The sequence below is a fragment of the Amia ocellicauda genome, chromosome 3, assembly GCF_036373705.1.
Source record: "Amia ocellicauda isolate fAmiCal2 chromosome 3, fAmiCal2.hap1, whole genome shotgun sequence".
NCBI lineage: Eukaryota > Metazoa > Chordata > Actinopteri > Amiiformes > Amiidae > Amia > Amia ocellicauda.
Genome location: NC_089852.1, coordinates 31,021,797 through 31,045,294, shown reverse-complemented (window position 1 = coordinate 31,045,294; position 23,498 = coordinate 31,021,797). Strand labels below are relative to the sequence as shown.

The window sequence follows — 23,498 nt, the reverse complement described above, 5'->3', positions numbered from 1 at the left end:
TCCATCTTTCTGACCCCTCTCTCCAGCCCAGCCACCTGCCTGCCTGCCTGCCTGCCTGCCTGCCTGCCTGCCGAAGAGTCGGCCACAGTCCATCCCAGAGACACTCCACTTCTCGCAAAGCAAACATTTGCTCGGGGGAGCTCCTTCGTTTGTTTTAGCAGGAAGTAATCCTTGCGCCACACGCCTGGCTTTCCAGGGATCCACGGAGGACAAACACACAGAGGCCTCCGTCCGCCAGATGATGTCATTGTTTTCCTATCTCTTCCTCTCAAGCAGGCAAGCGGGTGTCCCCCCAGGTGGCTGGACGGCCCAAACAGAACCTAAAACTCGCAGGATCACCAACAGATAACCTAACTGAACGATTTTATGTTCTCCCCTGGCCCCCACCCCCAAGAGCCTATTTTCAAATCCACAGTTAAACCCAAACAATCCTGAGCTCCCTTACGTTCTGATGCTGAGTCACGTTGAAGCGGACGGCTGCCAGAGTCCCAGAAAAACAACCTCGTCAACCATGAGAGCATGACTGCTAAGACGCGGGTACCAACATCAGCCTTTGACCATATTTGTGCATGGAGCTGTAACAAGTCCCTCTCAGTATTCCCCCTAGGGGCATGGGGAGGAGGTAAGGGTCCAAGGGTTGAGTCAGGCAGTCTGGGGGGGCGGGTTGTGGATGAAGCTCTCTGAACAAGTGCCCAGGAATCCTGCTGCAGCACCCGATGAAGCAACAGCAGGGGGGGGGGGGGCAGTTGGGGCAGAGTCAAGAGGCAGGAGAAGGTGGAGGGACAGACAGTGGAGTAGGGGCAGGAGCAGAAGGTGAGGGTTGGGAAAGGGGGCAGAAGGCTGTCTGTGTCTGTCTGTCAGGCAGAGGAGCCGGGTGGGATTTACTCACTGGCAGCCGTGACGTTGGCAGGGACACTGGCTCGGGCTCCGGCGGTGGTCGTGGCAATGCACTGGTAGCGGCCCACAGTGGTGTTGGTGAGGGTGGGGATGACCAAGGCGGTGGGATTCAGCTGCACCCCCAGGCTGGCATTCGCAGCACCCAGCTCACGCCCGTTCAGACGCCAGCTGACGTTGGCACTGGGGGGCTCCACGCTGCAGAGTAGGGTCACTGGGCCACCCAGCTTCTGCACCACCGAGGAGGGCTGCACCATGAAGACAGGCATTTCATCTAGAACGCAGAAAGGGAGAGACCGTCAGTCGTGCAAACACTCCACATGAATATAACTAATTATTCACTTAACTAGGCCCATTTCAGCCCTGCCCCCAGCCTAAAGCAGACCGAACTAAGCAGGGGTGCAGTTTAACTCCATCGCATGTTTATATTATTCAGTTCGGATTGGTTTTATGTTCATGTAAATACATTAAGATCTGTTTCTTGCTAGGCCTTTATTTTATTTTGTTCTCCCCATTTTCAGCATTTTTGCCTTTTTCTTGTATATATATTTTTTTATTAGCTGTGGAAGGACCCCAGCAAGGTTTGCTCAGGGCACAATAAGTTCCTTTATGCATACTTGAAGTCAGTGTGGCATGATAGCAGTTGCCAATTGAGTTTCCCTCCATCAATACCGCACTTATTCTGGACAGCTCAGCAGCGGATAGTGTCTCCACTGTCATCAGTGGCGCTCCGTACACCGGTATATCTGCCAGGCATTTTATAGCGAAGAGGAGCTCACTCACGCATGGCAAACACATAATAAACCTCCTCTTCTGATCAAAGGCCACCTGAAGGCAACCACAGAGGACACAGAGCCATGTAAAGCGTGAGCGAGGGCAGCCGGGTGCGAGGATGCTGACGCGCACATTCAACTACCGAAATGCAAGGCAGGAAAGCACCAAGTGGCTAAAAAACTGGCTAAAACCAAAATCGGCAAATACAGCCTTTTCTGCAGCATCCCACCATTTCTAGTCTTGTTCAGCATGTTCAGTCTTTTTTCTTTTGCCCTGTATGTTCCCCTCTCTCTCCACACTGCTCCAGACAGCAGGGTATTCCCTGGAGGCACAGCTGTGGCCGGACTGTCTACAACACAGTAACATCTCCGCAGCATCCGTGTCCAACTCTGTCCATCTGGCTGGCTGGCAGCATCTGCATGTCGGTCTGGCCTGGGCTCTCGCTGTGGTCAATAAGTGGAAAGACGGAGTTGCGCAATGGCAGCAGAGCAGCTTGTGACCTGAACTACAGACTGTGTATGATTTCCCCAGCCACGTTCACACCAGCTCCTGCAGTCCAAATTCAGCACAGCCTAAGGCCGCCCCGCAGCCGCATACTGCGCATTTATCTGTGTCCATCTGCAAGCACGACCCAGAAGACCCAACTGCAGCAGTCCTGCAGGACCAGGGTTGACCAGGCCTGGTAGACCGCAGTACTCACCATCAGTAGATAGCTGTCCATGTACAGCTGTCACCAGCAGCGACGTCACCACCAATCCGATCGTCCGCAGCGCCATTGTCCTCCAGCACGATGGGAAAGAGTCTGTCATCATCCGGTGGGGGCTGGATGGGGGAACACTTCCATAAACCCAGCACAGGGTGGGGGCAATCTGCAGGGAGATGGGAGGAGAGGATGGAGAGTTAGTGAAGCAGTGACTTACTATAGGAGAACAGCAGGGAAAGGGAGACCGGAGAACCAGGCGATGTGGGGGGGTTGATTGTTTCTCTCCCTAGACAGCGAGTGTGGGGTGAGCAATACCATACCAGATTGATGCACAAAAACAAACAGGGGAGTAATATTACAATTATGCACAAGAGCAGAGACTTAATTCGAAAGAACTGCCAGTTATCTCTCCAACCTCACAGCTTTAGCTGAACTGTGCAACAGTAGGCTGGAGACATGCACGAACACACACAAAAACAAAACTACAGTGAATATACTGCAAGCTCTGTGACAACCAAAAGAGTAATTAAGTGAGACCCGTCCCGTTAGTTTCAGACAGCGCCGTTGGGGAGAGATGGCCAAGCGCCCGTACCAGCACAGTAATACTCCTACACAGCCCGGCTTCTCTGCTCGCGATCAAAGAGTGCTCGAGTTCCCAAGACTGCACCTGCATGTGGAAACCCAACAACCCCCCCGCCCCTCATCCCGCCTACAAGAGCCCCTATCCGCTCCCCCCACCACCCCAGCCCCTCTGAGACGCAGCAGAGATGTAAGTGATACAGGCAGAGTGGGCGACTCGCAGGGGTTCCTAATTGCTGTCAGGTAAGCGCGCAGGCCGGAGGAGCGGGGGAACAGAGCCGGCTTTCTCTGCTCCACTGCACTGCAACCGCTCACATTCCTCCCGACCCGGCAGACTGGAGCCACCGGGAGACACTTGAGAACCTCGCTAGAAAAAACATCACTTGGGGGGGGGGGGTTAAATCTACATTTCCAAGTACAGCTCAGTTCCCATTTCAATATTGTTTAATAAAGTCCCCTTATTCTAGATTAAAGATTACAGAGAAGTCAATAGAGGTTCAACAGTCGGTTTTATACTTGACAATATGGTGGGTGCGGGGGGGCAGTGATGGATATCCATAGCATCTACACTCCCAGTCGGTGTCTTTAGAGACAGAGGTCTGGGGCATCAGCTACAGGACTCCTACCGGTCCTGTGCTGGGCCGGCATTGCCACGCACATGCTGCTGACCGACCTAATTGTTTTGTGTTGACTTAATTTCATCGGCTCCCCGGGGAGCAACTGCCACACCGACAGGCAGAGCCACACACACCAGAGCTGCTGCGGTCAGGGGGGCTGCCGACAGCGAGTGAGGCTCAGTGCACAGGATTGTCAGAGTGTCTCGAAAGCGGGGGGAAGTCTGGTGTAAACTCCTGGTTTTTGTTTGTTGAAACGCAGAGACACTGCCAGAGGGAGGAAGTGCTGCGAGTGAAAGTTCCTCATATGCTTCTCTGTGCACGGAAAGAAAAAATATAAATAAAAAACCCAGCAGTCAGTCTATTAACAGTTAATGTAGGAAGGGGCTTTCTCTGCCAAGTTTTCTGAATTCTTTCCTGTCAGGTTAAACTAACAACTTCCCGTCAGGATAAGGAGGGTGGTCTACTGGTCCCACAATGCCAGCAAATCAAGATCAGTTTCAGCTCCCCCTCGAGAACCCCCCCCCCCCCACACACACACACCCCCCACCCAAACTCACCCCCTGAGCCCCTCTCCTGTCATTAGCCCAGGATAATTAATGAGGGTGGTACGAATGAAGGCCATCAGCAGCCCTAAGCATCCAAAAACACAAGCGGGCTTTCTGGGCTTGTTTATTCAGCCAAGAAAACACAACTTTGAAAACAGAAGCTAGACTGTGCATGTACAGCGACTACTGCACACCCCCCTCCCCCCTCCATAACAACCTGCGCAATGGAGAGGCAAACAAAAACACTGGAGCAACACAGGACAAACAAACACACATACATACATCAAATTACAACCAAGCGCAAAACACTGGTGCCCTTTCACCAGGGTGCCACTGGAAAAAGAAGGAATGCATCTATCCGGCATCGCTGAGAGATTGAAGCTCGGGCCAAGACCGGGGCAGATGCCTCGGTCAGTGTCTTTAGCACTGGTCTTTCCCGAGCCACGCTCCAAAACAAACCAAGCCTGCCGAATATGAAAGGGCAAAGCAAAGTTTGCACTCCAGAATTCAGCAAGGGCTGCCCCGATTACTGCCACATGGGGCAGTTTCATTGGCTTGTAATTTGGGTGCTCTCCTGCATGGCCCTCTCAGCATTGCCCTGAAGACTCCATGAATAGCATACAACTAGCTGCCCAGAACAGCCCAGCCACGGTGACCTTTAACCCCTGGCTTAACAAGTGTTGACACACCTGTTCCATCCAACAGGAGCCACTGAGAAGGTTCCACACTCAGAACTGCACTGGGAAATGGATGAACTGGGTCAAATGAACAAATGAAAAGACTCAACTTACTCAACACAACAAACAGCAGCAACAAGGCTGCACACACAAAACACACATCTCTTTCCTGAAGGGGGTGATATTCTTCTAAATTAAAAAAAGCTTTCCTATTTTAGAAATAAAAGCCACAATCTCGGCAGCAACAAAAACTCAACATAACACTGCTGGTTTTCATCAGGAGAGTAGAAGGGAGGAGGAGGCCAAGGAGGAACCAGAAGGAAAAAAAACAGAAGAATAAAGGCAGTAATGTCAAGATCTGATTGTCTGCAACATCTGCCCTTTATAAAGAGCAGACGAGAGCCAGGGCGCAGTGTGGGGCTGCTTCAGGGGGATCTGCTGGCTGCCTGGTCTGCATCCCCTATCTGCCCAGAGGCAACTGAGATGGGAGGGACAGGAGGGATGGGGGTGGACAGGACAGACACCACACCCCAAATGAAAGTGCCCTTCTGATTCCCCATACATTCATTTCACAGACTGATTGAGCACAAGGGCTCTGGGGGGCCCCTGCATGCCACCATCCTCCTGACTTCATGACCACAAGCACCTCAGTCACAATCCGAGCTGTACGTGGAAGACCAATCAAAACAACCACCTGGTACAGGCAGTACTGCACTTCACGCCTGCCCCAGAATGAACTGGAGAGAGACAGAAGCCAATCCATATCAGAGAAATGGTCTCCGGCCTTTTTTTACATTTATTTTTTGTAATGCCCGTTGCTCCTTTCAAACGCATAAAACTTGGACACACAGCCGGGAGCTCTGGATCCAGTCTTCGTTTTGCCTTTTTGCTTCCAAAACCTTCGGGTGCGAATTCACTGGTAATCCAAATCAGAAAAAATCTTCTCCAGCCCAGTAAGCACTCGCTGGCAGGCCGGTAAACAGGAAAGCAGACTGTTGAAACCATGGCTCACCGCACACTGCCACAAGGTTCTGACACACCATACAGACACCCACTGGACTGCCCACACGCTCACACACAGAGGTACAGTAATGGGAGGACACATCTGGAGTGCCTGTCTGAAGTCAGGCTACAGGAGCCGAGAGTGCAGGAAGGGACACTGCAACAATACTTTTTTTTTTTTTTTTTTTTAGGCCTCATCTCACTACATTACAAACTACAGTATGTTTCCATATCACAGAACAAACTTAAAATAATATTTTACACTGTATATATACTTCCCCCCGACACACACATCCAATAATTCCCATTCACGGCGTGTAACGTGGACCAGCAGCCGCCTTTCTGGAATTCTCTCTGCCCCCCAAATTAAAAAAAATGTTGGAGTTCTCAGCACTCTTTCAATGGCAAACGAAAACCGAAAGGAAGAAAGAAAAAGAAAAGGAGAGAAAAGAGAGCACAGGCTGCTAATCTGGGCCGCAGTGCACCTTGAGCCGAGAGGCTGCGACGAGGGGAGCCATTAAGTCTTTGTGGCGCCGAGGAAAGGAGAAGTCACTTAATAATGCCCCTTTGTTGAATACCTCTGCTCTTTCTTCCCCCCTCCGAAGCTACACTGCGCATTGTCCCACACCCCTCTGGATAAAGGCATCTTGACAGCCCTGGTAATTGAATAAATACGATCGGTCTCCCCCTGGAAAGTGTTTTTTTTTTTTTTTTATCTTTTTTATTTTGTTTTGTTGCTTTACATTCCATCTGCTTTTGGAAGAGGGAAAGGCCTGGGTGGAAAGAGAGAGAGAAGGAGAGTGTGTGTGAGAGGGAGAGCGAGAGAGAGAGAGCACGAGAGGGTGTAGGGGGAGAACTGGTGAATATTCATGAAGATACCCATCCGCCCCCCAACCCCCTTCAAAACCAAACCCCACCCCCTCTCCCTCATGCCTGCTCCCCCCTCCCTGCTCGATCTTTTTAAATAATTTTACCCCGAAACCCCCACCCCCCCCCAAACACACACACACTCACTCTTTCCTCCCTTTAGATAAACAGAGCCAGTGTCAAGTGTAAGGAGTGCGCAGTTCAACTGCCAGAGGAGGCCCTGGGTCCACAATAACCAGCTGCATATTTTTCATAAGTGAGCCCGGTTGCCCCTGACGACACTAACAGGCAGAACGCAGCTTAATAGAGTCCATATTCATTGTAATGCAGTGAGCTGGTGGAGGGACAATTGCCCCAGGGGTTTGTATTTTTTAAAAGAGAGCAGTTTTTCTGAAGGGCCAGAATAAGAGTTGATGGGTGCCGCTCAATAGGAAGGAGGGTGGCGGGGGGGGGGGGTGTGCAGAGGGAAGAAGAAAGGAGGGGTGGGGGGGAAGAGGTAAAAACTTTGGGCCACAATTATTACTTCCTTGTCACAGTAACACCAGAGGGCTATACGTAGGCCTCAGTACCGTACCAGACGGAGTGGGTTCTGTGGTGTGGAGATGCACCCCCCCACCCCGGGCCGACCAGCAGGAAGAAAGACTTCGAGACAAGTCTTCACTGATGGATTTCAAAATTATGTCACTTGCACAAGCCTAAGGTCTACTTGCATCAGGTCCACCTGCTTCATCCCTCTGCCTCCCGCATTATGCTTTTTCAAAATGATTAAAACCCAAAGAAAAAAAAAATAACCAAGTTACAAAACTGACGTTCAGATTGCAGAGAGCAAACGCGAACAAAAAACAACCCACACCTGTACAGTGAAACACTTTAGTGAAATAAACCAAAGACACGCTCACCACCCCCACCCCAGATCGGTGTGCCGGGCTCCCACCACCACCACACTGCATTAAATATGCCATCCTGCATCCCTGCCCAGTAAGCTCACAACGTTCAGACCAAGCTGGCTCTGCGGTCCAGTCGCTTGTCGTTTCCCAGCCCTGTGTGTCTGACCACTGCAGACCGATTGTCTTCCCCTAGGAGTCCTGAGCAGTGAGTCTCTCTCTCTCCGTGTATGTATAGCGTGAGTGTGTGCGAATGAGAGTAAGCATAACCCCAGTCCTGATCCTTGCAGCTCAGTTTTGAACGATCATTGGATCGATTCCTTGCTGAACACATCCGAGGCAGCTCCGTTTCAGGTCTCCGTTTTGCCGAAACAGTGTAAGCTCCCTGTCAGAGCCGCGGGGCAGTGGCGGGCTGGTGCGGGCTGGTGCAGCGCAGGGCGAGAGCTCTAGTACACTCAACAATCCAGGCAAAGGTAAACAAACACTGCCGACTGCGTGCCTCGCTCTGCCCGCGTGCACAGCTCTCACACCAGCACCGAGGCATGCAGAGGGCAGCAGCCTGTTGCTCTACATTAACACGCCAGGGGGCCATGCTAATGACACGGTGCTAATTCCCCTCCTGCGATAAGTGTAGGTATTTCACCAGAGGATCTGCTGTGTACAGTTGGACAGAGGGCATGTATACACTGTGCGCCGTGTAATTTCACGGACTACTGGACCAGCTGTGAACCACCAAAACAAAGACAGAACAGAATGAGGGGTTGGGGGGGGGGGGGGGGGCACAAAAAAACTAAACAAACTGGGGGGGAGGTTTTGAAAGTTGAGAATCTCGAGCGTACCGTGTTATAGTTCCAAGCAGAGTGTGTGGCCGGGGAGTTGAACTTTATTTTTCCACACACTGGCTGTTTATTTTTCTTGTCCTGTAATTTGCAGCCTAGTCTCCAGAGATTGGGGGAGATGGCTAAACACTTCAGACAGTAACTGATGGCTGCCTTTTCCTCCAGTGTTCAGAAACGCTGCAAAAAAAGCTTCCCTTTCCAATTGGATGCGCTTATCTAGCTATTTATTTAATTTCTGTAATGGGAGGAGCGCAAGAGCAGAGGGCTGGGTCTCTTGGAGCACAGTGGAGCGGCACTGTCAGGGCTCTGCCCACGTCTACTAAACATCCACACTCCCCCAGGCAAGGAGGTGGTGATACAAACTAGGGGTCAACATATCCTCTCCATCTTTTAATACATTTTCTTTCTTGCCGACACTTTGAAAGCAAACAAAATTTAATTCTGCAGCCAACACAGACTGCATCAGCAGGCAGGTCTCAGTGCACCGATCAGGACTGTAAACACGTCCAATCAGCCGCTTTCTAAACGAGCGCTGCTGGGACAGAGTGGGGGGGCGGTACTCTGCATTTCAGAGTGAATTTCCAGAGGATGCACGCAGGGGTCTATGCTGCCATGACACAATCACCTCCTCTCTCACCTCTCCTGCCCACACACCCAACTCCAGTGTTAATTTTCACTGTGCCCCTCCCGGAAATAATTAGTGCCAATAGCAGGATAGATCTCCTCAAGAGTATAGGGAGCAGTTGTGACCAAGAAAATAATAAGGATTCAACACCTGATTCTTTAAAATACCTGCTAGATGTGTTCCGGCACATACGGCAAACTCCGATTATATTATATATATATATATATATATATATATATATATATATATATAAAAAGGTGCAGTGGTCATTTGAGTGTTTTTCCATAACTAAAAGTACTACCAAGAGGAAAGCCCCCCCCCTCCACAGCCAACAGAAATGAAGACTTCCTCCTCATATAGGGCAACATCCCAAACACAGCTTGTTCAAATAACTACAAACCCTGCTAGAGAACATTCTGCAGGACTGTGGCCCATGTAACCACACACTCGCCCACACTCCTGCTTCCAGTTTGAGAAGGTTCCCTTTCCTTTCTCTGCTAAAGTTGTGTGTGTGTGTGAGCACATCTGCATTCCTGTGCACATGTGTGCCAGTGTGCTGTGGAGGTTAGGATTTCAGTACCCTGGTAAGATAGGGACCCACAGTCCTCCTCCACTCACTGCCTGTAGCCTGCCAGAGAGCTCTGGGATAGCAGCAGAGCGCATCACATAACCATTGTGCTTTGGGGAGAGAGTAAGTAAAATCCCCACAAGAGTATCTTCATTTTATATATTAAAAAAATCCCAGTTTATGTGGGCAAGAGCAAGTGTGAGTGTCTCTATCAACTGACTCACTCGCTCTTACTCACTGCGCAGCTTGGACACGTTTCTCCTTAGCCCACAGTCCTGCCTGCAGAATGGCAGTTCAGTGCAGTGTCTCTACAGACACGCCAGTGGTTCTCAAATCAACAGCTGGTTCTTACACCGGCTGAGCACATTCACAAAACAGATTTAAACTAAACAAAAACACAAAAAAGCTATATAAAAATTGTTATAAACCAAGCTGTTTAGATATTTCTCTGCTGTTGCTACTGAAAAAATCAGGTTAAATCCAAGTACTCTGATGGTGGGAAATTAATACTTCCAACAACTTATTTATTTATGGATTCATTTATTTAATTCCCTCCCTTCCACACCTCCAGCGATGATTCTGAGTAAATGGCCAGTTCTCTCACCAAAACGGCTGCAGACCAAATGGCTGAGAAACTGCAGCATCTTCCCCGGCCCTGACGAGAGGCGCGCCTGGCAGAGCACCCAATTACAAGACGCCCTTGCAGGCCAACTCGCTGAACAGGCATCGCAGGCTAGTCCCACCCCAATGAACGGCCTTCTCCGACGGAAAAATTAAAGACATCAAAGCACAGCAATCAAGCTGGTTCCCATCCCTCGGCCAGCCAACTGAGCTGAAGAAACAATTCCCAAATGGAGGGGGTCTCCGAGATAATAAATTAACTCTCGGCTGTATTTGCAATGATATAAGCAGAATTAACAACTAAGGGCTAATTAATCCCTTAAGTGTGTGAAATGGATTTGCAGGGCTGTTTATGTTACTCTAGAACTATGCAGTTCATGAGAGGCAGACAACTTGTGTTTAACTGCTACAGTTTAGGATCAAAGAAGAAATATTACATAGTGTGCAAAAGGTAAGAAAGAAGAAAAAAGCACCTCTCGGGTCATGAGCTTGTCTTAAGAACAGTTTCTTAGAGAAACTGATGCGTTGTCCAAACATATTTACTAGTGGGCAAATAAAGCTCTCCTCACGCTCCTGCCATTGTTACCTCATATTTCACTTCACCTCTATGTATGTATGCAGGGATAAAAAATTATATATATAGTACTACATAAAATATGATTTTATTTTTAAGGATAATCCATCAAAGGTTTTGGCTTTTAGCTCAACAGCTGGAATATAGTTCGAATTTAAGATTTTCCATTATTTATGTTGTGCATCCGTTATGAAATCTTGGCGAATAATATGCAATCATAAATCAGAGAGAGAAAACATTAAATCCACGAAGAATCAATTAAAGTCTGTAAATCTTATGTTTAAGACATCAAACCCCAGCAATCAGGCTGATCGTGCCGATAACATTCCTGTCTCTTTGGCAAGGCTGCCTGTGAAAAGCCTGTGGAGCGTGTAGCCGGGGGAAGGAAATGCGGGTTGCACCGCGATGGAAAAAGGCCAGTTAGAAAAGCTCTTCGTGTAAAGCGGATACATGTCCCTCATCACCTTTCAGGTTTCAGACAAACAGTTGGGAGCCAAGTAGAAAAGTAAATACATAAATAAACAAATGAATGAACACAGTGGCCTGGGCCCTTCCCTGCTCTATGTGCAGTAATAATGACAATATGTCATATATGTCATATGTCACTTAAAAGCAGTCATCCCGAGTGCGTTATGACAGCAATGTACTGTCACCCTGCTGGCTAGATGCAGGATTTCTCTTGTCTGCACAAACAGCAGCTCTGAGAAGCAGGGTTGGGGCCAATCGCTCTTCTTCAATCCCAATTCCCTCTCTCAGACCCATTCCCATTCCCATTCCCAATTCCAGTTCTATTCGCCACTGACATAAGAGGCTCTACTGGAAGTGGAATTGAATCGAAAGAGGAATTCCACACAGAACTGTAATGGAAAAACTGAAATTGAAACAAACTGAAAAACTGAAATCCTGCTGAGAGGAGATCAAGCCTGCACATGCACAGGCCAGGCCAGGCCAGCCCAGGGACCTCCACACCGCCAGCACCCCCGCAAGATCCAACAACGATTACCTCCCCCCCCCCCCCCCCATCTTATAGCTTGCTCCACATCCTGCCGAGACAGGGAGAAGGGTCTTAAAGAGAGAGTAAATATTGGTAAGTGGTGTCTAAACAATCTGCTGTATTTATTACATTTTATGATATGTATGTATGTATGCATGCATGTGTTTTAAAGGGCTCTGGCATGTTATTTTTTTTTTTTTGCTAAGCTACCACATACTTGCTCCTGGTGGAAGCAGTTCGCTAATCTCTTCCTCTGGGTTTACAAAATGGCAGCAATCAGCAGGATGGCAATCTCTGGGCTGCATCTTCTCTGCAGGTCTCTGTGCTGCCGCTGCTCCGGCCACCTCCCTGCCCTCTTCCTGCTCTGGGCTGGGAATGAGCTGCAGTCTGGGCGCCTGGACACCCACACCCCCAAGATGCACTACATCTGCACTACAACGCTGTAGTGATTGTCCACCATGGTGGAAACAGAGACCGAGTTGTTGCCATGAGTACTAAGGTAGTGAGGTAGAGTGGAAGAAGTAAGAGATCCCGGAGACTGATGGAAAGAGAGCAGAATGGACAGAGTGATGTGACAGAGATTGAGGGAGGAGGAGTTGCCTTTAAAGAGAAGACGAGACAAAGTTGCAACTACTACAACCTACACGGCAGCCCAGGGGATGTTTCCTGGCTGGAAGGGTCGATTTCCTCTCTTATGGTTATTACCCATCCCTTAACTGATAGAAAGCCGTTTCAATAACAGGCTAAATTGCACTTCAAACACCACTCCTTCCCATCTCTAAGAGCGGGTCGCAGAGTTGGGGGCTCCATTAACTTTTTTTCTTCTTTTTTTTTTTCTTCAATTCCCCCCTTCCTCCTCTCAAGTCTTTTAAGTCTCTTGCTTCCTCCATTGATAAGACTTTCATTATCCTTTCAGACAGATTAAAGCTGAAATGACCCTTCTGACGGCAGAGTATTTATAGCCGGCCCCCAGGGCAGCAGCGACTGGTCCAGCTCGCACAGCAACACGAACTCCTGAGCCAGGCAGGGAGAGCGCCCTCAGGAACGCGCCCTTTTATTTTTTTTTAAAGCAGGAAAGAATTTAGTCTGTAATTAGGTTGATCTTGAGGTGATACCAAACCTTTATTCTTTAAATGGAGCCATTTACAACAGTTCAACTCCGCCCCCCCCCAACCCGATTCCCCTCCTCCCTACTCTCATTACATTGTCAGAGATAAGGTGCAGTTTGATTGATGCATTTTCACCGTATTGGGATTTCTGAACCAAAGCCGGTGAAGCACAGTGAATTCGGCACATCTCTCCTCACTGATCTAAAGTCCAGCTTTTTCTGGTTCAGCTTTGGCAATGCTGGGCTTCTGCAAAACCCCAGGCTGTAGAGACGCACACTTTGGCTAAAGGATCGAAGATTCAAAATGAGTTTGCATGGACATTTCCATCAGCCAAACGTATTTTATCCGGCTTGGCGTTGGCAGACAGACCTGTGGCTCTGTGTCGCGCTTAGGCACACAGGCTGCCCCCCCCAGGCCTCCGCATCTCTCCACAGACTTGGCTGGAGGTTCAAAGAGATCCTAAACTCTGCAGAAGCCCTGTTCAGCAATGCAGGCTGCGGTCTTCAAAGCCAGGAGAAGAGTCATGTTTTTATTTGTTTTGTTTTTTTAAAGTCAGCAATCCTACATGTCATCATGGCACTACAGGCCATGGAGGCGGCCTAAGACATCATCACTTATCTTGTTATTTAAGTTTCTCTTTTGCCGCCATACCTGCCCCCACCCCCCCTCCCTACCCACATAATAAGAACTGCAGCTGGCTGTTCGTTAAAGTGGCCTACAAAACGGGCTTTTTGAAGGCAGCTTATTCAGGGAAGCAGTTCTGGACGACCCACACTAATCGGTCACATCAGCACTGTGTAGCTATTTTCTCTTTCGGTTTTAAGGATGTGGGCATCCATTGACGAGTTTACAGCTTCGTTTTTTTAAGAGAGGGGACGACGACGACGACATTAGAAATAAATAAATGAAAAACAACACAAACACAGGCCAATCCAGACGCAGACTCAGCCAAGATTGGAGACTTTCCAAAACAAAGTGTTTCACCATTCAAATCGGACTTCCTGAGGGGGTTCTCCAATTTTCTGGAGATGGCGAGCAAAACAGAAAGAAAGTGGGAGAGGAGGAGAGAGTAGTGATGGCTAAATTAATCACACTGGGTTGGCTCGGGTCGGATCCACACAGCGCAACAATCGGGAACGCACACCTGGCCTCGAGTATGGCAGAGCCCACTGGCAACAAACAAAGCACACAGATCTGAGCCCAGCTTATCACATAAACCAAGCTGCCTTTCGGAGAACAAAGATGAAAAGTAACTGGACGGGCCTCGATATGTGGGGTGAGTGTGTTTGGAATCGCTAGGCTGCCCCCCCTCCTCCCCCAGGCCCTTGCAGACTTGCACCTTGAGCCCTGCCAACCACAAGATGCCAGTGTGCCAATGCACAGGAAGCGAGCGTAAGGTGGAATTTTGTAAAATTACAAATCACGACCTCGTGCATAAGATGTGAGATTTATGCATGATAGATGGAGGGAGAGAGAGTAAAATTAATGCAGAAGGAGGAGGAAATTTAGCTCCAGCATTCTGACAGACAAAATTCAAAGTGGAGTGCTCCTCACTAAACTTATTGTCAATGTTAGTGTTTTGTCTCCCCTGGAGCAGAACTTTATTCACGTTAACAACCCGGGAAAAACAGTGAAAAATGGCAAAGTGGCTCTGGGGAAGCTGGTGTTTGTCACCAGACAGGGAGCTGGCAGGCCTGCGCCACCTCACTGCTGCCAGGGGCTGTGAGGATTTTGTTTTTGTGCGAGTAGCTTTTAGTGAAAGGCTATATTGGAAGCAAATGTTTTCTTTCCGTAATTATTCCCAGCTATTGTTTTGAATCCAAACACAAAAGAAATGGCATTGGTGGAGAGGGGGAGAAAAAAAAAACAGCTAATCTGAAACCGGAGCCTCACACTTGGGGAGTCAACCGGGGCTGGAGACAGCGTCTGGTTTCTTTTAGGAGAGGGAGAGGGAGGGCTGGAGGGAGGCCCGGAATATTTTAGCAAAAGGAAATGTTTTTCTGATTTATACTGAGCACATACATCAGAATCAGGGCGCACACATGAATGGAACCAATTATAGATTATGAGTAATTCTTTTAAATTAAATTTGAATTAGGAGGGAGAACATTTCTGATTTCCCAAATGCACAGAGGAGTGAGGAAAGAGGTGGGTCGGGGGGACGACTCTGGCATTAACTGCAAAAACGACTGTCCTTCCGAACGCACATCCCTCTTGAACCTTCACAGCCCATCCACAGTGCTACAAACCTCCACAGGGACTGTGCAAACTACAACTCCCAGCCCTCACCCTGACAAGGTTCTCCTCCCACCCCCCCACCGACATAAAAAAAAAAAAAAACACCACATTCCAAGAGAACTCCCGAGAGTTACACCCCCCCCCCCCCCAATTCAGACAAAAGCTCCGAGTGACCTTTTACAGAGAGAGGTCAAGACAGGGCGCCAGGACTCTCCACACTGCCCACTGCTCTTTTAAACGCATTTACCAGGCGTACTGGTTTCTATGTGCAACAGTCAACGCACAGATAACTCTTACCGTCACAAGAGCACCGACAGGCTGGAATGCTGGCAGGGCCACAAGCCACCATTTTTGCAAGACCTGTTTTTTGAGGGAGGGGTGCATGGAGGGGACTCATTTCCAAGTGTACCAGACATACCGAGACCTCTCTCCCCAGTAGGCAATGCTGCACTCACTGTCCCACAGAGCACGGAGCCAGAGCTCAACAGGGAGTCAGAGAGAGACTCAGGTCTGTTTCTTGGGGGGACACTGGCTCTGTAGTCCAGAATAGTCCAGTAGTCCAATGAGCAACAAAAGCTCCACTACAGCATCTGTGGATATTATGGTCTTCCATTTGGGCTCAGATTGGGCACACTAAGCCTGGCACACTCTCACAGAGCTCTTTGAGCAGCAGGTGCATCAATTCAAGCCTGCTTGCTTGACCATTATCGATGTATTTATTTTAAATCAAATCAAATCCTGGGTCTGCCACACTTGCCAGTTGAAAGAGAAGTCAATTAAGAAATGAGTGATTAATGTCACTTCATTAAGTGAGCAGACACCTGATACAGGGATGCACGCAGTGGGAAAGATGCCTGGCGCAGTGGGAGTCAGTGGCAGGGAGAAGGGGTTTGTCTGCATCCTCACCAGTGTTCCGTGTAACAGAGTTCAGCAGGGCACACCCAAGACCCAACAGCAGGAGCACTGGAGTATAACAAGCATCCCCATAGTTAGGGATTACTTCATTCTCACACCAGAAGAAGGGGTTAAAGTGCGCCGCCCTGCCAGCACTGGCCCGCCACCTTCCTTCCATCCTAATCAACCCACTGAGTTCAGTGCTGCCAGGTCCGCCCAGCATGTGGTTTCGCACTGCTGCACAGTGACGTGAACAGAAAACAGGGCAACTTGAACCGCATGGTGAAAACAGCTGCCTAAAAAATAAAAAAAGAACACAAGACGCCAAAGGCGAAAAAACCACACACAGAAAACACATTAAGTGGGAGCGAAGTTTAAACGTGTTGAGGAGACGCACATCCTGCCTCAGCCCTGTCCGTCAACATGCCGACACAGTGCAAATTATCTGTTCCTGATTAGAAAGCCACTGCGAAGAAGCTGCCAGTACGAGATGTCAAACAAGCCATTCGTTATCATCAAAACCTCTTGTCACATGGAATATTTCTAACACGGTTCTCCTTTCCCCGAGTCTGCTTCGCCCCCTCACTGATCGGAGCCATGAGCAGAGCAGCCACAGCGAGCTGCACGGAGCTTTAATAAACAGGCGAGTCCCTAACGGCAGAGAGAGAGGGGAGCAGCAGCACTCCTGCAGACGGCACAACCTGGAGAGATCAAACGGCGGCTAATAATAGCTGGAACACAGAGGATAAAACAGTCAAAACCACAACTACAGAATAATAAACTCTAGTCATTGCTGGTGTATCCAGGATTAAGGAACACTAAGCAAAACAAAACAAAATCCCAAATACTTCTTCGTCTAAAGTTTAAAACTTAAATGAAACCCCTACCTGCCATAGTAAATCCAGCCAATCTATGAAGAAGCTCGCAGTTAATTAGGGTTTTGGCACTTACATGGCATGTGGCACAGAAAAAAACATTTATTGTAACGCAAGTGAAGAACCAATGAATCCAGAGCTTGAAGAGTTCCACTTACAGGCTATGATATTCAGGGCATTGTGGGGAATTCTGATTCCCTGTTAGAAAGGCCTGACTTGATTGGACTCCCTAAATACACTTATGAAACCCCTTCTGCCTAAATCTCACCTAAGCCATTCACAAATCATTATTGCATTTATATATCAAATTTTAAAAAGTTTGCAGGTAAGAGCAGAACATCACAAAAGCATATTCCTATATCCCCAAAATCACCATCTTGGTTAAACAAAAACAATCTAAAAACACTTCAGCAAAGCGGTGATAAAAGCAGTCTGCGTCAGCTCTTGCCCCCATTGCCACCATTCCTAAATCAAAGCATCTAAATCAGTCAGTAAATCACAGGCGCTGGAATAGCAGACACACCGAGACAGAGAGACTCACAGCTACAGTGCAAACTAGACCAGTTGCAGCTGCCTGACCCAGAAGCCCCCTCTCTGGCCAGAGCTGCAGCTCCAGCAATTTGTCTTGGCTGGGATCACTTGCTCCTCCAAGCTCTCTCAGCACGTCCTAATCTCTACACAAACAATCACTTCAAAGGGGATTATTTGCCCGCGCACACTTTTTCTGTTTACCTGTCCTGGGATTTTCATCGTCAGCCCAGCATCCGTGGCAGAGTGCATGTGTGTTTATCTAGAGTGTGTCGGGTGGCAATGTACTGTGTACACAGATCAACATACAATTGTCTTGCACCTCCACCACACACACACACACACTCTAGGTTTAAAAGGAGTTGCTTTGTTGCCCTTTAAAGACAGTGACCAAGATCACATATATATTTTTTCTCTAATCTCAGATTTAAGATAACAGCCTGTTCACAAATAATTAAATAATAATTAAAAACAGCAACTGACTGTAGGGAATTAGATTTGATCCATAGTATGTGACCGATAAGGAAAAAAAAAACATCAGCAATTAAAAACATGCTCTATGCAATCTGAAGAGGATTCTAAGAGTGTGAAATTATTTACATTAAAGGAAGACTAGTAAGGGATTTTAAATATAACATGGCTCTTGATTTAAGTATATTGTGCTTCTGCCAGAACTCAGTTTCCTCCCACCCGGGTTCTGGAAGTTTCAGTGTGCTCTGGAATGTGATTGTTGCCAGTTTCCCACTAGTGTCAGCCCCTCAGTGTCGAGTCAGGGCTCTGGGTGCGCTGCCCATTCTGGTCCCTCTGCGACTTCCTGTGGCTTCCTGGGCAGCTGCCGAGTACGGCCGCTCCACGCCAGAGAGCTGAACTCCTGGCAACTCCTAACCCCCCAAAACCACAGCCGGCTCATCAGAGTGCTGTTCTGGGGCTGGTCACTGTGCTGAACACGGCCTGACTTCTCTCAGACTCCCAAGTGTAAAAAACAAAAAAATGAAATCCTAGAAATGACAAAATACAATTTAAAATAGCCTAATAGTTTCCTATTGCATTTCGTTTTCTTATTTATTTTTGGAGGGTCAGTAGTCAGATGCAGATGCAAAGCAGCATGGAGACATATCTGCCTGGACTAACAAAAGGACACAGAAAAATAAATGAGAACAAACAAAAACAAGAAATCGTTGAAACCGTAAACCTTAAAATGGCAATGGGCCGGACACATTGCAAGAAGAACAGACCAAAGATTGACACAGGAAACTATCCAATGAATCCCATGAGATGAGGAGAGGCCTAGAAGACGAGTACATTAAAGATGGGAAGATTAAATAATAAACTCTGCAGGCGTGACCTGGAAAAGGGAAGCTATAGATCGAAACAAATGCAAACATCGTGGGGAGGCCTTCATCAAGCAGTGGATCGAAATAGGTGGATGATGATAATGATACACAAACACACTCACCATAAGCTTTACTATACGCAACCCAGGAGACTAACTCTACAGTGACCCAGCTGTCTAACCATTGTTTTGGCGATACTGCTACAAGAGTATAGCCCACGTTTAACTGGCTCCTGCATCTCTAACTCCACTGCAAACGTCACTGCAGACGAAGGCGCAACACCCATTGAGAGTGGCAGAGCTCTGTTATGACTAAACAAGTTTGTTTCTGATATGTGAGCCACACATGCAGTGTAGCAATCTGCTGCTAAATCCAGGTACAGGAGCAGCAGATATGTGGGGAGGATCAAGTCATCAAAACATGGCCTACACTGCCACAGCACTCCTAATTCCACAGCTCTGGAGAACACATTCAAAACACAAAAAAAGTCATAGGAAATTAATTTGCCAGAAAAACTAAATGAACAAAAAGATCATTGATTTGGCACAGACTAAGGAGGGAAAGCTGGGAGTGTACGAGTCTTCCGTCCCTGTTCGGTACGATTTCTCGTCTCATTTTTATGGTTTCACGCACTTTTACCAAGAAAAATAAAAGAAAAGAATGTGCAATCTCCTACAGGGCAGCTTGGAAATGATTTAGCACGCCTCTCTCACACTCAGACTCGCATACATTTAGTCGGGGAGGGGAAGGGGGGAGGGATTCCACTCTTTAAAAGAAAATTAAATTCTGGCTAATTGCCAAGAGCGAATTACTGTTCTGTCCTTTATCTTTCTCCATGAAAAACACACAGGGGAAAAACATCTCTTCTCAGCGTTGCCTTTCCCTAAAACGCAGACTGGGAGAATGGAAATGTGCTGAACTACTCCTGGCTGGAGGCGATCGGTCATTCTTCCCCCAGACAAAAACCACACAGCACTGAGTGAAAACACACCAGGAACACCGACCGCCTCACAACCCTGCTTTACTACCAACCAGAGAGAGAGAGAGAGAGAGAGAGAGAGAGAGAGAGAGAGAGAGAGAGAGAGAGAGAGAGAGAGAGTGTGTGAGAAAAGCGTAAAGACAGGGTAAAGAGAGCGGAGACAGAGAGATGGTGGGGGGCGATGCAGCAGAGAGGAAGCCAGGACTGTGAATCACAGATAAAGGGGAGAGAATGAGAAGGTGGGGGGGTACAGAAAAAATCATGAAAGAGCAGAGAAAGACAGAAAGGGAGGAAGGAGAGAAAATGACAGATGGAGAGAGTGAATCAAAAAATTATAGTAAATTATGAGAGGGTGAGAAGTAAAGAGAAACAAAACAAAAAAAAAGCATGCCCCCTCCCACCCTGCCTCGCCCCCTTGTGTATGATCTGCCAGGTACCGGCAGCAGGTGTTAGAAACAGTTCAGCCATTTGGATTCCAGTTTGACAAAGGGGCAACAAGTCTGCTTTTTATTTTAAAATGTTCACCCTTCAGATAGAAGTCTTTTTTCTTTCCCTTGCCTCTCTGACCACAAACAATATCCCACTTCAGACTAGCACCCAGCCCTGCGTACATCACCCCGTGTGCAACGGGGCAGGCCAGGGAACAGACGGCCAACGCAGACAGACCAACTGGGACCGGTGCGCAACTATTTCCCCCCTCTTCCTCTGGGCAGCACCGTCAGGCAGCTGGAGATCTCCAGGCTACCCTTGGACTACAGTACCTCCCGACCGGCCAGCAGCCAGAGGACTGAATGAAGCCCTGACCATCTGTCTATTTAAAAATAATTTTCTGACCGAAAGCAAAGGACACACGTGATTCTGCTGTCCCTTTTGTGCAGTCTTTCCAGTTAAGCTAAAATCAATCATGGCATAGTGATTGAAAGATGCCCCCACATAACTGACAGCCACACGTCATGTGACCTTCTCCCTCACAGGTTATCAACCTGGGCAGAGCACTGCTATCAGACAGTTACGTTACCTCTAGAAAACCAGACATATTTCTGGACTGCATCAGAATATCAGCAACAACAACAACAACAACAACAACATGTAGTTTAATGCAGAAGTGAAAGAGTTATGTGGAAAGACTTAACAACTTTACACCACCTAATAAAAATATAAATTCAAATTTGTTGTAAAACTGGGAGACAGAGTTGACCTAGCATCTCATTATCATTTTAAATAAACATTGTGTACATATAACCTACAAAAATATAAACAAAACAAAGCATCTCACACCTGTGCAGAAAAGCAGCAAAATCCCCAGTATCCCATGTCTGTGCGTGGTTTCTGCCATCTGCTTATGAAGTTATAATAACCTAATCAAAACACTACTCATAAAACATGGTGTGCATTGACAATTTGTCAATTCCTCAACTTATTATCATTTTAATTACCGTATTTGGACTGGTTAGTGCATTAGTCCCAGCGAGTAATGGCATAGTACAATTGAGAGGGGGGGAGTTAACATTTCAGTATTTTGAAAAGCATACCTACAAGAACACACAAAATAGGAAAAACCAGACTGTCATTCAAAGACACCTCTCTTTCTTTTGGAAAAACCTTAAAGTACTACTGAAAGTAAAGAAAACTGAAACAAATGTGCTGGTTTTGGACAAGAAACGAAATCCAACGTTCAAAGGGGGTCTGGGAGCAGGAAAGGCCGCCGGGTTCAATGGCAACATGGCCCGCGGTGACAGACGGACCGGACCGACTCGGCGGCTTCCCTCGGGGCCTGCAGGCCTGCGGGCAAGGCTTCGCTCCATGACCCCGGTAAAAAGTGTTGCTTCTCTCATTTAAATGCACTCTTCCTTGATAGGAAAAGTTTAGAAGAAAAGAAAGAAAACACAACGGCAAATGCATTCCTTCCACTCCAGCAAACCCTTTTAAAAGCCATAACACGCAGCGCCTGGGTGAGCGGAGCCGCAGCGCACTGTTGTTTTAATGCAGCAGGCAGACTCAGCGCACTGGTGTTTTATCGGAGATCCCAGCACTTCAGGGCCGGTACAGGCGGATCGCCTCACTCTGCGCCCCGGATCGAAGCGGGTGATCGCGGCGGACGAGTGCGGTGACAGCACCGCTCCCGGCCAATGGACACCGCCGCGCAAACACGGGTTAACCCCGCTTTCCAGGGCGCAAAGAGCGACAGCCACAGAGCATCGCCAAAGGTCCAAATGAGCAGAAAACGGTGCCAAAAATGCACACGAAGTTGCCCAATCAAACGGGCGTGGGGAGCAAACAGCCCGGGATGCGCTCAGCTGTGTGAACCCGCCCGCAGCGCAGAGGTGCCCGGCTGCTCGTCCCGCACCGTGAGCCCAGACACAGAGGGGGTCGCTGTGTGGGGGAAGCACAGAGAAAGGGAAAGAAAAGGGGGCAGACTCTCTCTAACACACACTCATACACAAAAACCACACACTTACCGAAAATGGTAGGTCGGGGTAAAGGGTTCAAAAGAGCTCCGGTGTCGTGCGCTGTTAATCCCAGGCTCGGTGCAGTGGGGCCGTGCTGCCGCGCCGCTACTCAGACATCTTGTGCGGCTCCGCGGCTCCTCTACGCGAGAGGCTCTTCTGGATGAGTGGCTCCTAACGCCACCCTCCCTCCGCGGCTCGTCCCGGGCCCTCCCTCCGCGGCTCCTCCTCCGCCCCGGACGGGAGGAGGGGTCGGAACAGGAGGACCCTTTCCCCAAATCCCAGACTTCAGTGCTCAGCGCCTCACCGTGTTTTTAAAGTCTTGTGCTCTGTTATCATTACTGTTATTTTAGTGTTTACTTCATTGTAAATTGGTATAATTGTTGCTTTGATTCTTTTAAGGTTTTTTTTTTTTTTTTTTGGGGGGGGGGGTTAAGAAAAGAAGCGCAAGAAGAGAAGATAATGAATACAAGAAATTCAGAGGGAGAAATGTGTTTCGGATAGCAGTAGGGGAGCTGCGGTATTTCACGGGGTAAATGTAAGTATCAGTTTAAAAAAAGCAGTGGTGTCAAAGTTTACAAAAGTTGTGTAGGACCTAGATCCCCCCTCCCCTCCTCTCCTTGGCATGGTATTATATGGTATGCAATGGTCCCCCCCCACCCCGAGTTTGTGCCCCCCAGACCCCCATTGAAGCCCCCGGTGTCCGCGGCAGCTGCACTGTGATAAGAAGTACGCATATAATAATAATAATAATAATAATAATAATATACTTTGATTGTGACAGTACTTTTTACACAATATATATTATTTTGTATGGAAGTATATGCAGGTCATTTATGTGTACTGCACATAGCTGATGGTGTGTGACAGTACTATTATAAAAGCAGGTATGCTTGTGTCCATGGTTGTTGAATGTAATGGCGTAATTATAAGTTTATGTATTTCAGAAGCTGTGAGGCTACAGCATATTCCGTTTAATATGCAAATAGGAAATGTTTCATAGGCGTCCAAAACATGTAAAAAATGACACTTCGGACTAAAAAGTGTTTTATGCTACCAAAACATATAGTAGGACAGGAAAAAGGGTGCAAACATGCTATATACATCTAAAACATGCTAACAAAAGTACCTCATGCGCGACCATAAAATATCACAATTTGCGGATTAAAACAGTTCTAGGACACAAAAGTGTGCTGTGGGGACAGGAAACATTGAACGATCCTATTACATAGTTATTACACTGTAATGCAGATGTAATACACGGTGTTCTGCCCTGTGATACAATGCACTGAAGGGGTAAAGATTATTTTAAGCGTTTTCTTTTACACACG

At 47.9% G+C, this 23,498-nt stretch overlaps 1 protein-coding gene across 1 annotated transcript in view; it reads right to left on the bottom strand.

Moving 5' to 3' along the window:
- Positions 1-22,331, bottom strand: part of boc (BOC cell adhesion associated, oncogene regulated) — a 36,636-nt gene extending 14,305 nt beyond the window's left edge. The window contains exons 1-3 of the mRNA XM_066699059.1: positions 22,180-22,331; positions 2,369-2,537; positions 890-1,168 (exon numbers count right to left, since the gene is read on the bottom strand). Coding sequence (XP_066555156.1) covers positions 890-1,168; positions 2,369-2,480 — 391 coding nt within the window. The 5' untranslated portion in view covers positions 2,481-2,537; positions 22,180-22,331. The remainder of the gene's footprint in view (positions 1-889; positions 1,169-2,368; positions 2,538-22,179) is intronic.
- Between the last annotated feature and the right edge of the window lie 1,167 nt (positions 22,332-23,498).